General features: G+C 36.2%; 1 protein-coding gene across 1 annotated transcript in view; it reads right to left on the bottom strand.

Annotated features, from left to right (window-relative positions):
* The window catches only part of LOC107018016 (histone-lysine N-methyltransferase ASHH2-like), a 22842-nt gene extending 9333 nt beyond the window's left edge, over positions 1 to 13509 (bottom strand). The window contains exons 1-14 of the mRNA XM_015218350.2: positions 13336 to 13509; positions 10995 to 12522; positions 10645 to 10852; positions 9369 to 9535; positions 9197 to 9276; positions 7372 to 7500; positions 7169 to 7285; positions 6176 to 6268; positions 5570 to 5647; positions 4063 to 4119; positions 918 to 1752; positions 782 to 837; positions 249 to 328; positions 59 to 141 (exon numbers count right to left, since the gene is read on the bottom strand). Of these exons, the coding sequence (XP_015073836.1) occupies positions 59 to 141; positions 249 to 328; positions 782 to 837; positions 918 to 1752; positions 4063 to 4119; positions 5570 to 5647; positions 6176 to 6268; positions 7169 to 7285; positions 7372 to 7500; positions 9197 to 9276; positions 9369 to 9535; positions 10645 to 10852; positions 10995 to 12198 (3187 nt within the window). The 5' untranslated portion in view covers positions 12199 to 12522; positions 13336 to 13509. The remainder of the gene's footprint in view (positions 1 to 58; positions 142 to 248; positions 329 to 781; positions 838 to 917; positions 1753 to 4062; positions 4120 to 5569; positions 5648 to 6175; positions 6269 to 7168; positions 7286 to 7371; positions 7501 to 9196; positions 9277 to 9368; positions 9536 to 10644; positions 10853 to 10994; positions 12523 to 13335) is intronic.
* Between the last annotated feature and the right edge of the window lie 439 nt (positions 13510 to 13948).

The following is a 13948-nucleotide window of genomic DNA, read 5'->3' as shown; positions in this document are numbered from 1 at the left end:
GGGGGGGGGGGGGGGGGGAGAAGTATTGAAAAGTGTGCAATAAGAACCACATTACTACCATTCTTGTCTATAATATCCACCAAAACAGTGCGGGACTTGGTCTTCAAAAGCGCATCAAGGATCATTGAAAGATCCCGGTTACTGCATAAAGAAGAAAAATGAAAAATAGATTAAACGAACAAAAGGTATCACCAACAAAGCATGGCAACTGAGATTTTCCAATAGGAAAGCCGAAAGCCATCTATTACCTCTGAATAGCTTCACCATTGCAGTTATCCCCTGAAGCAGCAGTTAAAAGGAGGAGCTTCAAGTAGCACCTAGATGCATCCTGCAGAGAGAAAAGGTTAACATATTCAAATGTAGAGTGATCTAACAGTAATTAAGCGAACATTAACCATAGCATAAGCGACACTGTAAAGAGGACCAATGAAGACCTAGAAATGGAGACATCACTAAAACCTATATCAAGTGCCAAATCATAAGCCATCTTTCACCCCTCTATGAGCACCCACCAGGCCTCCCTTTCACATTTCTTGTCTATGGTGTTTCATCAATACACAGCAAAGAAGCCACACCAAATGGCAGTGGAAGGAGTGGAAGGATGGACAGAAAGCCGAGGAAATGTGCATTCCATTAAAAAAATGATTACTTTTTCCAAATTCAGTGACCTAAGCACTAGAAACACAACATGATGAAAAAACAAAGCAGCCACTACTCCCGATCACCAAGCAGAAGAAAAGAAGGTAATATAGACTACATTCTGTAGCTAGGAACTACTTACCCTGCGTTTGCTTATTCCACCATCATGATCCAGCAACTCATTAAGCTTCTCTTCAACTGCAGATTCAGGCGAAAGAGTTTATTTTAATAATACTTCCAAATCTACAGATTCCAAAAGGTTGATAATAATGCTATACCTGCTTCAAACCGACCATTTGCGGAATCATGTGTTGGTTTCTTGAATTTAGGTTGTGGAATTTGCAATTTGTTGTTCACATCAGGTGCAGATGTCATATTCACAGCACTATTCTTCGACTTTCCCTTTTTAACTGAAGATGATCGACGAGAAGATTTCAACGATTCATCACTGGCTTCCCCATTGCCTGATTTCTTCCTCAAAGACTTGCTAAGCATAGCATTTGGAGATGGCAGTGCAGAAGAAATTTTGACAGCATCTAAGCACTCTCTTTTGACTTCAGATATGGTTTTAGCGGTTATATCTTCCGATTGCAAGGAATTTCCAACAGGTCGTACAGAAGAATGCAACAGGCTTTCTAGCCCCTCCATTGCCTCAGATGATTCCTTCTTCTTCAGAGATAATGAAGGAGATTCATTGTGCGACTTGTTGCTTTCCTCTTTGATCTTCAAGCCAAAAGCAGCAACAGAGTTGTCCATGTTGGAATTTTCTTGTTTCATTATATTCTGTGTGTGGGTGGTATTCTCCAGGTTTCCAGTAAAAGGTTCATCCAGTTTATATTTGTTTTTAGGTGTTTCCCCTGGAGTTCTAATTTCTGTGACATCAAATGAACTTCTTGCAGATAGAATTTTGTTTAGTTCGTCACCCATGTCACCATCCTCACAGAGAACAACGGGTTCAGGATAGTCATCATCTGAATCAGCCTGAACTATCACTTCGGCATTCTGCAGATCTCCACCTATATAGCCCAGACAGCGAGGCGAGCCACAGACACATTTTTTCGCTGCAGCCCCAAAGACACGCACATAATTGTAATCAAATGTAACCTCCTCACCCTGAACAAGCAAATAAGCACATTAATTGGGAGAATAACAGAAACAAATGAAAAGGCATTTACTTATATAGTTAGATTGCAAACTTGTGATAACTCAAGATTTGATCCATAAAGGTTATGCAATCAAAAGCCTAGTCAGGAAAAACAGCTAGCAACTTGTGAAGCAAATGGATTCCAGGAACCAGTATGAGAAGCATACCTATTTATTTCTTCCTATCACTCTCACTCGTCTCTCACCAGTAACATGAAAAGCAGAGAAGGAGAAAAGGCTTCTGCTAAAGTAAAGGGGAAAAAGATAAAGACGGCAGAATAGGACAGAATATTCCTGGAGTAGAAAAAGCGAGAGGTTTGATTTGGTTTCACACATTTAACAAATTCAAGGGTAGCAGGTGATGGTTCATACCCAAGCACTTAACTTGTTGCACTATAATGATGTTGGTTAGAAAATTAGATGATAAACAAAGTGAAATGCATATATATCACGTAAATCCTACTGAATTAGGGGAGAGGGGGAGAAGAAAGGAAAATACTTAAAAGTATATTCCCGAGTCAAAAGTACTCAAACTTCTCTTCAAGAATTCAGCAGCTAGTACGAGTGTACTGTTAAAAATACATCATTATTTATTTATTTTTTGACAAAATAAAACTAAACCATCATTTATTTGAAGAAGAAGACCTTCCTAGATAACAAGTGACAACAAAACTAAAATTAAAATCCATAGGCAGATGATCTATCATAAACTTCAGTGCAAAATACTACTCCCTCTATCCCATTTTATGTGGCACCGTCTGACTTGGAATGGTATTTAAGAATTAAAGGAGAACATTTGAGACTTGTGGTCTAAAACAATCTTTAGATATTTGTGTGGTTGAAAATCAAATCATCAAGGGTAAAAGGGGTATTTTAAAGTTAAACTGTTTCTAACTATAATAAGGTAACATTCTTTTGGGACGGACTAAAAAAGGAAAAAGTGTCGCATAAAATTGGACGGAGTACTAAAATTAACTTAACTAGATTGTGTATGAAAAGCTCAACCATCATTATTTTCATCATGCTACAATCCCAGTTCAAATGAACGTAGCTAGCTCAAATGCCATTTGCTACAATATTTTTAATAAGTAGATGCCATTTACTACAATTTTTTTGATAAGTAGATGCCGCTTGCTATAATTATTTTGTTTCATAGATGCCACTTGCTACAATTAAGATAATAAAATTAAAGCATTTTATTGAACTTTGAAACACCAACAAGAAGTTACCAAGAAATACCAATAGTTGAATTTTCTTGTCACTGAACCTATTCAGACTTGGAACCTCATTACATAGGAATATATGAATCATATAAATAGTATAACAGATTGAAGGGCGAGGAAACTTATTGCAATCCACAACAAACAACAGGATAAACCTCGAAATGAATTATAAAAATCTTTCAAGTCTTGATTCTAAAGTTTTACCAGTTAGCCCACAGTTTAGAATGGAGTGTTACTCTTATAATTCTTGATAATTATGTATCGAGCACAACTAAGAATGGCTAGTACCCCACTACAACCTCTTCAAGAATTCCTAAATAGAGTTTTGACAAGCCCCTTATCCAATCTGGAATTGGGGTCTACATACTACCATGCAGATAAGTTCTTAGAAAACTGAAATTCTCAGATATATGATTTTTACTTTTATCTGAAACTCATTATCAGTTAAAATAATCATTTTTGTTTGAAACTGATATCTATTAACATAATCTTGATATATTTCAGCATAAAATTCCTTTTTCACAAGAACAAAGTAAGAGGGAATGCAACCCAAACACATCTCTGTATTCAAGGCCTAAAGACTAGAACAACTAAATGACCCATCTAAAACTAGACCAAGATTCTACCAACAATTCAACCATGAACTACCTTTACATGGCAAATCTTAAACCATAACAGTGTCTTTTTTGGCTAATCATATTTTTGTAAGAGTAAATTTTCTTCACAAGCAGTATGGCATATATTCATTGGCAAGCTACTAAAATTAGAAGCATATCAAATATCACCAAAGGACTTGCTAAAAGTGATTTGGAATGCTCATTGTAACAAACCAATAACTATCAGAAGAACTATAATGCAACTGTCCTCAGCTTAGGTGTTAGAGATCTCAGAACTACTCCTAATGTGTTTGTTGACCATACATATAACTGGAATGTCCGTTAAGACGAGAGAAGACTACATTTTTTTACTTCACTAACTATGAAAAAGGTAAAAACAAATATCCCGTAAAAATGTACAACACTGAAAGCCAAATTACAATCAGAAGGAGACACTTTACCTTCTTGATATCCCTTAGGGCAAAGAGTCCAATGCAAACTTCTCCATTGACCATCCACTGTGTTTAGCAAGTGAAAGAAAGTTGAGTCACAACAGTACCCAAAAATATCAAGTAAGAGGGGGGATTGGTATTTCATTCGATTAACAAACCAATATTTAAAAAAGAAAAAAGAAGATGAAATTTACAAACACAAAATTTGATATAATCAATCACAGGGTTATGCATGGATTACTACCTGCTGCTATCTTTTGATGCATCTGGAAGGAAAGGAATGGAATTGTAGATGTTTTGATGGGATTTCAACTCCTAAGCACATTCTTAAGTCCAACTGTTTGGTCATCTTATAAAGTTGGTTCAACCAGGCACCTTGTAACTACTGTTGAACTTTTTTTGCACAATGTTTGCACCTAAGTTATTTAGTAAGTTCTTGCACAGGAGCAGACACCTTTTGCTGTAATTTTTTTTTTTTTTTTGAGGAAGGTAAGTATTTCTATTAACAAAACTGAAGACACCATAAAAGAAGTGCTTAGTTGAGATCTTTACAAAAACAACCAGAAAGTACAAAAGACCACTGTCCAAAAATCTATATTCTTATACATTGCAAATTAAATTAACTAAATCACCTACTTCCCACATACTTCGTTTGCACCAAAAAGAGAACAGCCTAATACAGTTATCCTAATTTTATGGATAGAACTGCTAGTGCCTTCAAAAAATATGGAATTCCATTCTTTCCACACACTCCACCAGATGCAAGCAGGGATGCACTTCCACCAATCACCCTCCCCTCCTCTGTGCCCTACACTCCACCAGCTACTCAGAAACCCCAGAGTAGAGCTAGGTATTACCCATTTTATCCCCAAAATAAAAAAAGAACATACGCCAAAGATTTATAGTTGTTTTGCAGTGTAAAAAGAGGTGTTCATTCCTCTCAACCTCCTGGTCACATAAAAGACATCTTGAACAAATCTGAAAACCTCTTCTTTGTAAGTTGACTTCAGTTAGGCATGCTTTGCTAATCACCAATAAAACAAAACAAGACACCTTCATTGGAATTTTTACTTTCCAAACTTGTTTCCAAGGCCAATTCACCTTAGTAGGGCCTCTCTAATTCAGGTTCTAGTAAACTGATTTTACTTTTAAAAAATCCCTTTGTTATTCATTTTCCATCTAAGTCTGTCATGGCAATCGGATGTACCACCAAAAGGTCCCAGTAACTGCAACATTCTGTTAAAACTCTCAATTCCCAATCATTTAGAGCTCTTCTAAAAATCAGATCCCAACCTTGCAGACTCCACCATTGATTGATCATGTTGGAGTTATTTCTTTCCTTACATCTTCTGATGGCTTCTCAAAATTTTCTAATTTCAACGGGCTCCTAGACTACACTCCAAAAATTTAATATGCATCATATGTTAATTATATTAATTAAGAAATTGCCATTCATTGAACATGAAAGCAAATTTTTGGACCAAGTGTTAATGAGTGAAGTAGAAAGTACAATTACCTTTTCTGTGCAGCAATTAGGATCACAGCTATGGTTAATGAAACGTCCCAAATTCCCTTTAGCACATGCATCTATAACCTGACATATGAAGAGAACAGATAGATTAAGATGCCACAATTATGGGCCTTTACAATCTACACTAGCCACTAGAAAGTGAAAGAAAGATAAAATCATACAAAGAATAGTTCACAGAATATAAATGACTGAATAACAGGATATGTATCCAAGATAATTCATAACAACAACAACAACTACTTACCCAATGTAATCCTACAAAGTGGGGTTTGGGGTGGCAAGGGAAGAGTGTATGCAGACCTTACTCCTACCTTGGAGGTAGAGAGGTTGTTTCCGATAGACCCTCAACTCAAGGAAAAAACAGTATAAAGCAGTACGCGAAAAGAAATAACGGAAGTAAAGAAGCCACGGCAATATACCATCGAAATCATGACAAATCATTTTGAACAGTAATTACAACAAAATAATATGACAATCAAAATACAAGAAACAACAGGTAGTAACCGAACTCTAAAGGACAAGAAAATACATGAGTAATTCCCAACTTCATCTGATCAAAAAAAAAAAAGGAAACAAGGCAAACATTAATACCTCACTGCCATTAAGTGTCATGAAATAGAAATGCTTATGACCCTTTAGGGCATACTCCTTTTGTCTTGCATCATACGCATGCAAGTCCAACACCTAGAAAAAGTTACACTTACAGCCCGTTATACATCAAAAAAGCAATGGGAAATTATGCTTAATTATACAGATGCAAGCAACTTATAGATATTTAAAAAATTATCAAATTGCTACCCCATCAAATTATAGATGGATGGTAGCCACAAAGTGAATTTGAAACAAACTCTAGATCAGGTGGCGAGTACTCTTTGAATTCTAGCGTTTTCTAATACTATGTTACAAATCAATTCTGCCTATGAAATTCACAACCTATTAGCTTTGCTACTCTACCTCCAAGACCGGATAAAGGTGTGTTTGGATGACTTCCAACTTAAAATAAGGCAAGTTATGATGAATGCCCACAATAATGAATGTGTCCAGATGCTTAGTCATAGGGGTGCACGCTACAACAATACCATAGTGCGGTATAAAATGGGCACAGAGTTCCATTGCACTGTCTGGGTGAGAGGGAGTATGAGCAACATGGTCTCCACATCATGGACAAGTGAGGTAAGAAGTCAATTGAACCACATTGATACTTGGATGTGGTATAAGACATGAAAGGCTTTCCACATTTCCGTGGCATGATGAAGTAACAGGGTAAACTAACATTGGAAGATACTCTAAAGATGACGAGACAATATTGTGTATCTACAATAGACTAAGAGAACAGGCAAAAGGTTAGAGAGATTGATAAAACAAGTTATAAATAGTAGTGTTGTAGGTTAAAAGAATTGGACAGGGAGAAAATCATTGCAAAACCAAGATTGAAAGATAAAAGTACAGAGAAGAGAATTTGATGGCATCAAAGCCATCATGGATTATGGAATATTCTTCAATCCATCAAGGACTTGGAGGCTTAGAGGAAGCACATGGAGAAGACTTAAAAGACTGTTAAATATTGTGGAATAGTGAACTCACCTCCCCAACATATTCAATAAGAAACTGCCCTTTGGAGACATCCTCAAGCAGCTGCAGGCCATACCCCTTCTTTCCACATTTAAAGCACTTCAATTTAGCATAGTTGCGTTTCTGGAACTGCAAGCAAACATAAATGGAGGGTCACACAATCTGCATAATAGAAGCAATATACAATATACTGAGTGTCTTGCAAATTCAAGTACCTGCTGATTCGAACAACGTTCTCCACATGGACAACTCCCTCGAACACACTCAACGTTGAGCATCCGATTCAGGCATCCCTCCCCACATCCCATTCGGCGTTCTGAAGGCTTGCAATGGCAGACCATGATCTAACAGAGAAGGATAACAGGGAAATATATAGAAGACAGAGAAGGAAGAAAATTAGATTTTATTACTTTGAACATCTGTCATCATAAGTTGATTCAACGAATAAGTGAACATATACATAGATTTGTCTGTATGCAAGGAAACAGAGATACGGATGTTAGAAGCTACAGATTCCTTGTAAGGTGTACGCATGTGTTAAACCTCAGAAGCAAGACCAACTATGCAATGGTGTGCACCATATACTTTTGGTTCATGTTAAAATGGGTCAGGAAAGGCTTATAAAATGTCAATCAAGTATTTAGACACTGTATTGACAACTGAAAAATCTTACTTTCCATCTGTCTTAGCAAACAAACAACATGGTGTTGCTGAAATCACTAAAGAATCTTTTCAAACCCTAAAAACTTCTCTACAAACTGGAACTCGCTAAAACAATGCTCAGCAATCCTGCTTCAGTGCTACTAGATAGTTTTTAAAATGCAAAGGAACCACAACCGCTGGTGGAAGAGTATAAACCACCTTTTTGATGGAAGTCAAACCCAGAAAAGTGTGTTGCTAAGAAGAAACTAACTCAGGGGTCGTTGTCCTTTTCTTTTGGGAGCCTAAACCCTTCCATCAATCAAGTTGCTTTTTCATAGAAACTAATTATTGCTCTTATCTATTTTTCATGCTGGATTTTAGCCTTAAACTTAATGATAGTACTGATGATAGAGAAATTTGCTTTTTGATGACATAATTGAATGGACACCTAGAAGTGTCTGTCTCCCTTGTCAACATGCAATATTCTTAAAGTGAACTAGTTCATACAAGTTATGTCTACAGACAATACAATCTAGTAAACATTGTGGCACCCACTAACCATGACACATCATATATAGTGTATGAACAATTGACCTCACAATAACAAGGATCCATCGTTTAAAGACCAGGTAATTATTTAACGGAACCATATACCACATGGACAATATTCTTTCAAATTATGTACCTAAAATATCTCTACCAGCCAAAAGTATGCTTAAAGCCCAAAATAAGACAACATCAAGGAATAACAGAATAGAAATTGTGTGAAGGAGCTCATAATAGACTAGGTAGAGAAGAGGTTAAGTGGATTACAGTTACATTTGACCAAATATTTTTCAAGAAACTTTGACAATGCCAAAAGACAAGATTGATAGAATTATGTAATGTAGAAAGAAACATTTGATAGCTAATCTGAAGGAATAGACAACTCCAAAGGCCAGAAAATCCCAGAATCCAGAGCGAACAGAAATTATGAGTCAAACAAGTTAACAATAAGTAATATACATAACTATATATTATCATAAACATAAATCCCAACAATTATTTTTATTACAGCATAAAAATATCTTGCCACACCTGGAGAAAGGGAAATGTTTGTTATTTGTGGAATGGAAACCAGCAGTGACAATGATGCACTGTCTAAGCATATGAAGCAACTCTACTGAATACAAAATTCATTTTAAGGAAAGCTTCCCACAGAGAAAATTGATAGGTTAATCTTTTGAGAATAATGGGTAAATCAAGCTTTATATTTACCCTTTCCTGATGAATTTTAAGATTTAAAGACCAGTCATGTCTAAGAACACTGCAACATGGGACTTTATTTTCCAATTATTTTTATTCAAGTTATAGATCCAGATGTATGAGACAATAGTGCAAACTGGATAAAGCATTCACCTCATCAATAGTTTGACTTTTGCGGCTACGATGCAGGAATGAATTTCTCTTAATCAGGGTCCAAGATGATTGAAGGGAAACTGTAATGCAGGCACATAAGGAAGACAGGCAAATTAGCACAATCTACTCAAAGTCAACATCACCGCTATTCATTACTACAATCACTAAATACCAGGAGCCTTCTTCTGTCCTGATCGATTTGAATTCAAGCGTGTACGGACGACATCTTCCTCACCAGAGGCATCTGATATTTCCAGCTCAGCATTAATTTCTGAATTTGATTTTTCTTGTGCAATCGAGCAATCAGCCAAGTCTCTATCCAAATTATCCTTACAAGTCCTTTAATGTTACATGAGATAAATAAGCAACAAACTCTTGGAAACAAACAAACAACATAACATTTGCTCAACCGCAATAGTCTGCAGATCCATTAGTAAACCTCAAACATTTGAAGCTTTAAATACTATAAGAACTTACAGTAAGAACAGATTAGTTGCAAAAAACCATCAGATTCCAGAAAAACACAGTAACTTGTACACCTAATACCTATCTACTATGTATTCGTGTTAATATGTCAACTTCAGTTCGCAGGAAACAATCTATGTGCATTAAAATTTATATCTTTTTTCTGCAAGCAATAGGCTAATAATCAAGCATATAAGAGTTAAAAATCTTAAAAGACAAGTACTAACGTTTGTCCCTAAAGTTTGTTATTGAATATAACTCTTTCCTTTTTTTATTTTTTATTTTTTTTTATTATTAATTAATTGTAAATGGTGTCCAGGCTAGCTTACATGCACCTTAACCAATCCACCGTGGTAACCTGTCCAATCACAAGCACAGGTTGCCAGGGTAATGCCCATCAAGGCTAGAGCAAATGGGCTCATATCAAATTTTTTTACCTGGTATACAAACTTAGGATCTCCAAGTCAGAGTGCAGCTCTTTCTTTTACAAAGTTCAAGAGGAGTCTGCCCTAATAGATAAGTGGTCAGATACATATTCTTCATTGAGAAAGGGACATCTTTTCTAATTGGATTAGATAGAAGAGGAAGCAAGTAGTTAGTTTTTTCACTCACATAAAGAATCACCCATAGCATATAAGCATCAAAGATCTGCATATTGGTTATGCTAAACAGAATCTGCTGATTAAACTACCAACAGATTCAAACTTACAAGAATCACTTCCTCAGCTTCTTTGTTTTTTTCTAGTAATAAGCGAAGGGGTCAAAGATCCATTTATTAGCTCTCTAACTTAAGCAACACCACATTCCAGGATGCAAGTATGAGCTATTACAATTCAGCAACAAAAAATTGCTTCATTAGTTTACAAAGACTGGGGAAACCAAAATATTCTGACAGGAATAAACTTCAAAAAAGCATGGCAGACAACTAATTGGAAGAGCAGAACATAAGCGCATTCATGATTAGAGGATGAGCAACCACATACCATTTGCAGTTTGTTTCTTCAATTTTATCAGCAAGTACAGAGGCTATACGCCTCCATTTCTGGCAATCATCACACTGCACCCAAGCATTTCTTGGCTGTAAATAAGGCTGACTCACCTCACTCCGCATAATGTCCAAGTCTGAGATGCCTCCACTTAAGGTTTCATTTCTGGATCCAACTTCTCCAAACCCGTATGGTGCTTCGTTTTCTACGACATTAATTTGACATGGTCATTTAATACTACAGTGCTTGAGGGTCAGTCAAACATTAAACTCATAGAAATGAATATTTCCATGATTTTTCTTTTGGGGCAAGGGGGGAGCAGAAGCCTATTCATCAACTAATCATACCTGTTCCTGGGTGGTGGTTCACCTCACTTAAACTCTTGACCTGGTTATTCTCATGTCTCACTTCAAGCTTATTATCTTGCTTTTCTTTGTTTCCCTTCTTTTTAGAAGCACTTTCTCTACTTTTGGATAACTTCTGATTCGGGACCTGTGTGCCTTTGCCAGATAAATTTGATCTTTCACTTTTGGTAATATTTTGTCCATCATGACAAGATACCACTTTTTCAGCAAACTCAGTTTCTGGTGACTCGGTGCCAAAGCTAGAACAAACATTACCCTCTATGCCACTTCCAAGCTTTGAAGCAGCACAGGAAATATTGAACTCTGGCACTCCTGAACAAGGTAACAGTTCCCCTGAAATAATCTCAGTGCTAGATATGTTGCCTGAGCTAATTCTACCTATTGTTAAAGCAGAAGTATCCGCATAACAAGAGCACCCTTGTACTTTATCTCCTTGCATAAGTGGACCAAATATTTGGGAATTGCTCATACTATCTGAACTAAGCATATCTTTTGAACCAGAACTGGCAAACTTTGGGAGCCTATCTTTTTTCCTTCCTTTCTTGCTCCTGTCATACACACGCAAACTCAGAACATCTCCAGGAGCAACAGATGGCCTAGACGGGATTAAATCATTCAACTCTTCTGGTTCTCCCTCAATAATTTGATTATCCGGAACCAGGTTGATAACTTCTGAGTCGGGCGAAGTTCCAGAATCTGAGCACCTGTTATCAATTGATGTTCCCTCCTGAGAAGGTGACTCATGGTGAAAGTCCAAAAGCTTGTCCACTGGTTCTTGACTGATGTTCTTTCCAGATAGGCATAATTCAGATACAGAAACATACACATTATCCAAATTTCTGTTGCAACTGGAGAACTGCAGACTGGGCAACCCTGCCTCCAACCGATCATCAAAATTTCTTGCAACATTTGGCAATTCTTTGAATTCTTTTCCAGTAGTACACTGTTTGTCCATGTGATCATCAATAAGAGGAACAACATCCATCAGGCAACGTGAACCAAATTTAACTTTCAAGGAGATAGGGCCGGTAGGAATGGAGCTTTTTCCTTTTGATCTCTGCGAGTTTTGACCAGTGTGATTTTTGCCCTGCCTCCCTTTTCCCTTACCCTTCTTTGTTGTTTTTGATTTTTTGTGCTCACTTTGAGCTATCTCGAGCACACCGTTGTGTTCAACAGCTTGCACCATATTTCACAGCAAATGCCAAATAGAATAACGAACTTGCTTACTGCAATAGCTTCTTCTCTTTCTTGTAATTTGCAGGAAATTGAAATCTATAGATGCTTTCTTAACTGTTTTTTCCTGCCACTTCTTGCTGGTATTGTAGCTTGATTACGGTCAACTTAGTGCTGTATCCAGGCCTCCACCCAGGGGCAAAACACTTACTGTCAGGAAATTTACTTTCCAAAGCATCAAACCTTATAGTAGTTTTTTTGAGTTTATCATTCTTCTTTTGTAAACAATCCTTGGTTAAGCTGATCAAGTCAAAAGCAGCAGCAGTGATATCTATTCCTGAAAGATCACATACAACCATTCCCTGAGACACATAATTGTTTTTTCTCTTACAATGATCAGGTAATTGCAAAGATTAAAATAAATTTTCAGTGGTGCAATCGGGAGCCATGACAAATGAACTTAGATGATTGCACGAGCATATCAACAGAAATATGTGAGTGCAATAGCAGTTGAAGTAATCAAATAAGCCTTTACAAGCTTTTGAAAAAGGCACTAATGCCCTCCGGATCAAAGATAGTAAGTTGCAGACCAATCTTCTCAACTTGCAAGTGGCATCAACATGTTAAGCATAACCCAAAATTCTCTTATCTACCAACAAATGAAGATAAACAACAAAAAGCCCAACTCTTTCTACAAGAAATATAGTCAACCTTATTTTAAAAAAATCACAAGCCATATAAATCCATATAATTGCATAAAGTAAACCAATTCAACAGTTCATAACCCCAAAAATTAGAAAAACACCAAATTGCAAAATTAAACCTCATAAGAAAAAAACAAAAAAAAATGATAAACCCAACAACAAATAAATAACCTCTAACTACATTGAGCTCAACATGTCGTATGTGCGTGTGTGAAAGCAGAAATAAAAAAAAACGTCCCTTTTGCACTTACACCCACAAAAATCCAAAAACGCCAACAAATGAAAACCCTAAGCAGCTAACGATTCACCAAACCATCAAAACACTAAATTCAAAGCAGCAACACCAATGCCGATACATATTAACCACCCACCATTGACACCCAAAAATAATTCAAAAAAATCAGACAACTCAAAACCAGAGATCATACACGAAGAAGATGACTAACCCGTTGTTAGAAAAAAATCAATTGAGAAAGAGGTTGAAGAATAGTCAATAGCAAATTCAATGAATTTTATAGAGAATTGTTTTGGTTTTGGTTTTTCTGGGTTGGTGTAGAAAGAGAAAGTAAAGGAATCGCTTCGCGGTGTCTCCAAACGGTTTTTATGGAAAGGGATCCGCCCGGCCCAAATCCTAATATCTATTTATTATCAACTTTTTCAGATGAATTTATTTTATATTTGGTTGGAATAAAATTATTACATGTTCTATTTTTAGGTTATTATATCTTTGAACTATAGTGTTACTTATCTTATATTGAGGTGAGATAATAATTCTATCAAACTAGTCGTGTGTATCGCATTGATTATTAGTAATTAAAATAATACTATAATTATTATTGTATATGTGTGTGTATATGTAGAACTTTTATAGGAATAACGTTAAAAGATATTATTGAAAATGTGTTTTTTTTTAATTTTACGTATGTTTCTCTGTAAAAGAAAAAATCATATTCCATCTGCAAAGTGAATTTAATTATAACAATTATTTATCTGGTAAGGACATGAATATACTTTGTGATAGTACTTTTAAACCGAGCATGATCAAAGTGGTGATGATAT

Source organism: Solanum pennellii, chromosome 4 (genome assembly GCF_001406875.1).
Source record: "Solanum pennellii chromosome 4, SPENNV200".
In the NCBI taxonomy this organism is placed as follows: domain Eukaryota; kingdom Viridiplantae; phylum Streptophyta; class Magnoliopsida; order Solanales; family Solanaceae; genus Solanum; species Solanum pennellii.
The sequence above is the reverse complement of the archived record's forward strand: the minus strand, read 5'-3'. Positions and strand labels throughout refer to the sequence as shown.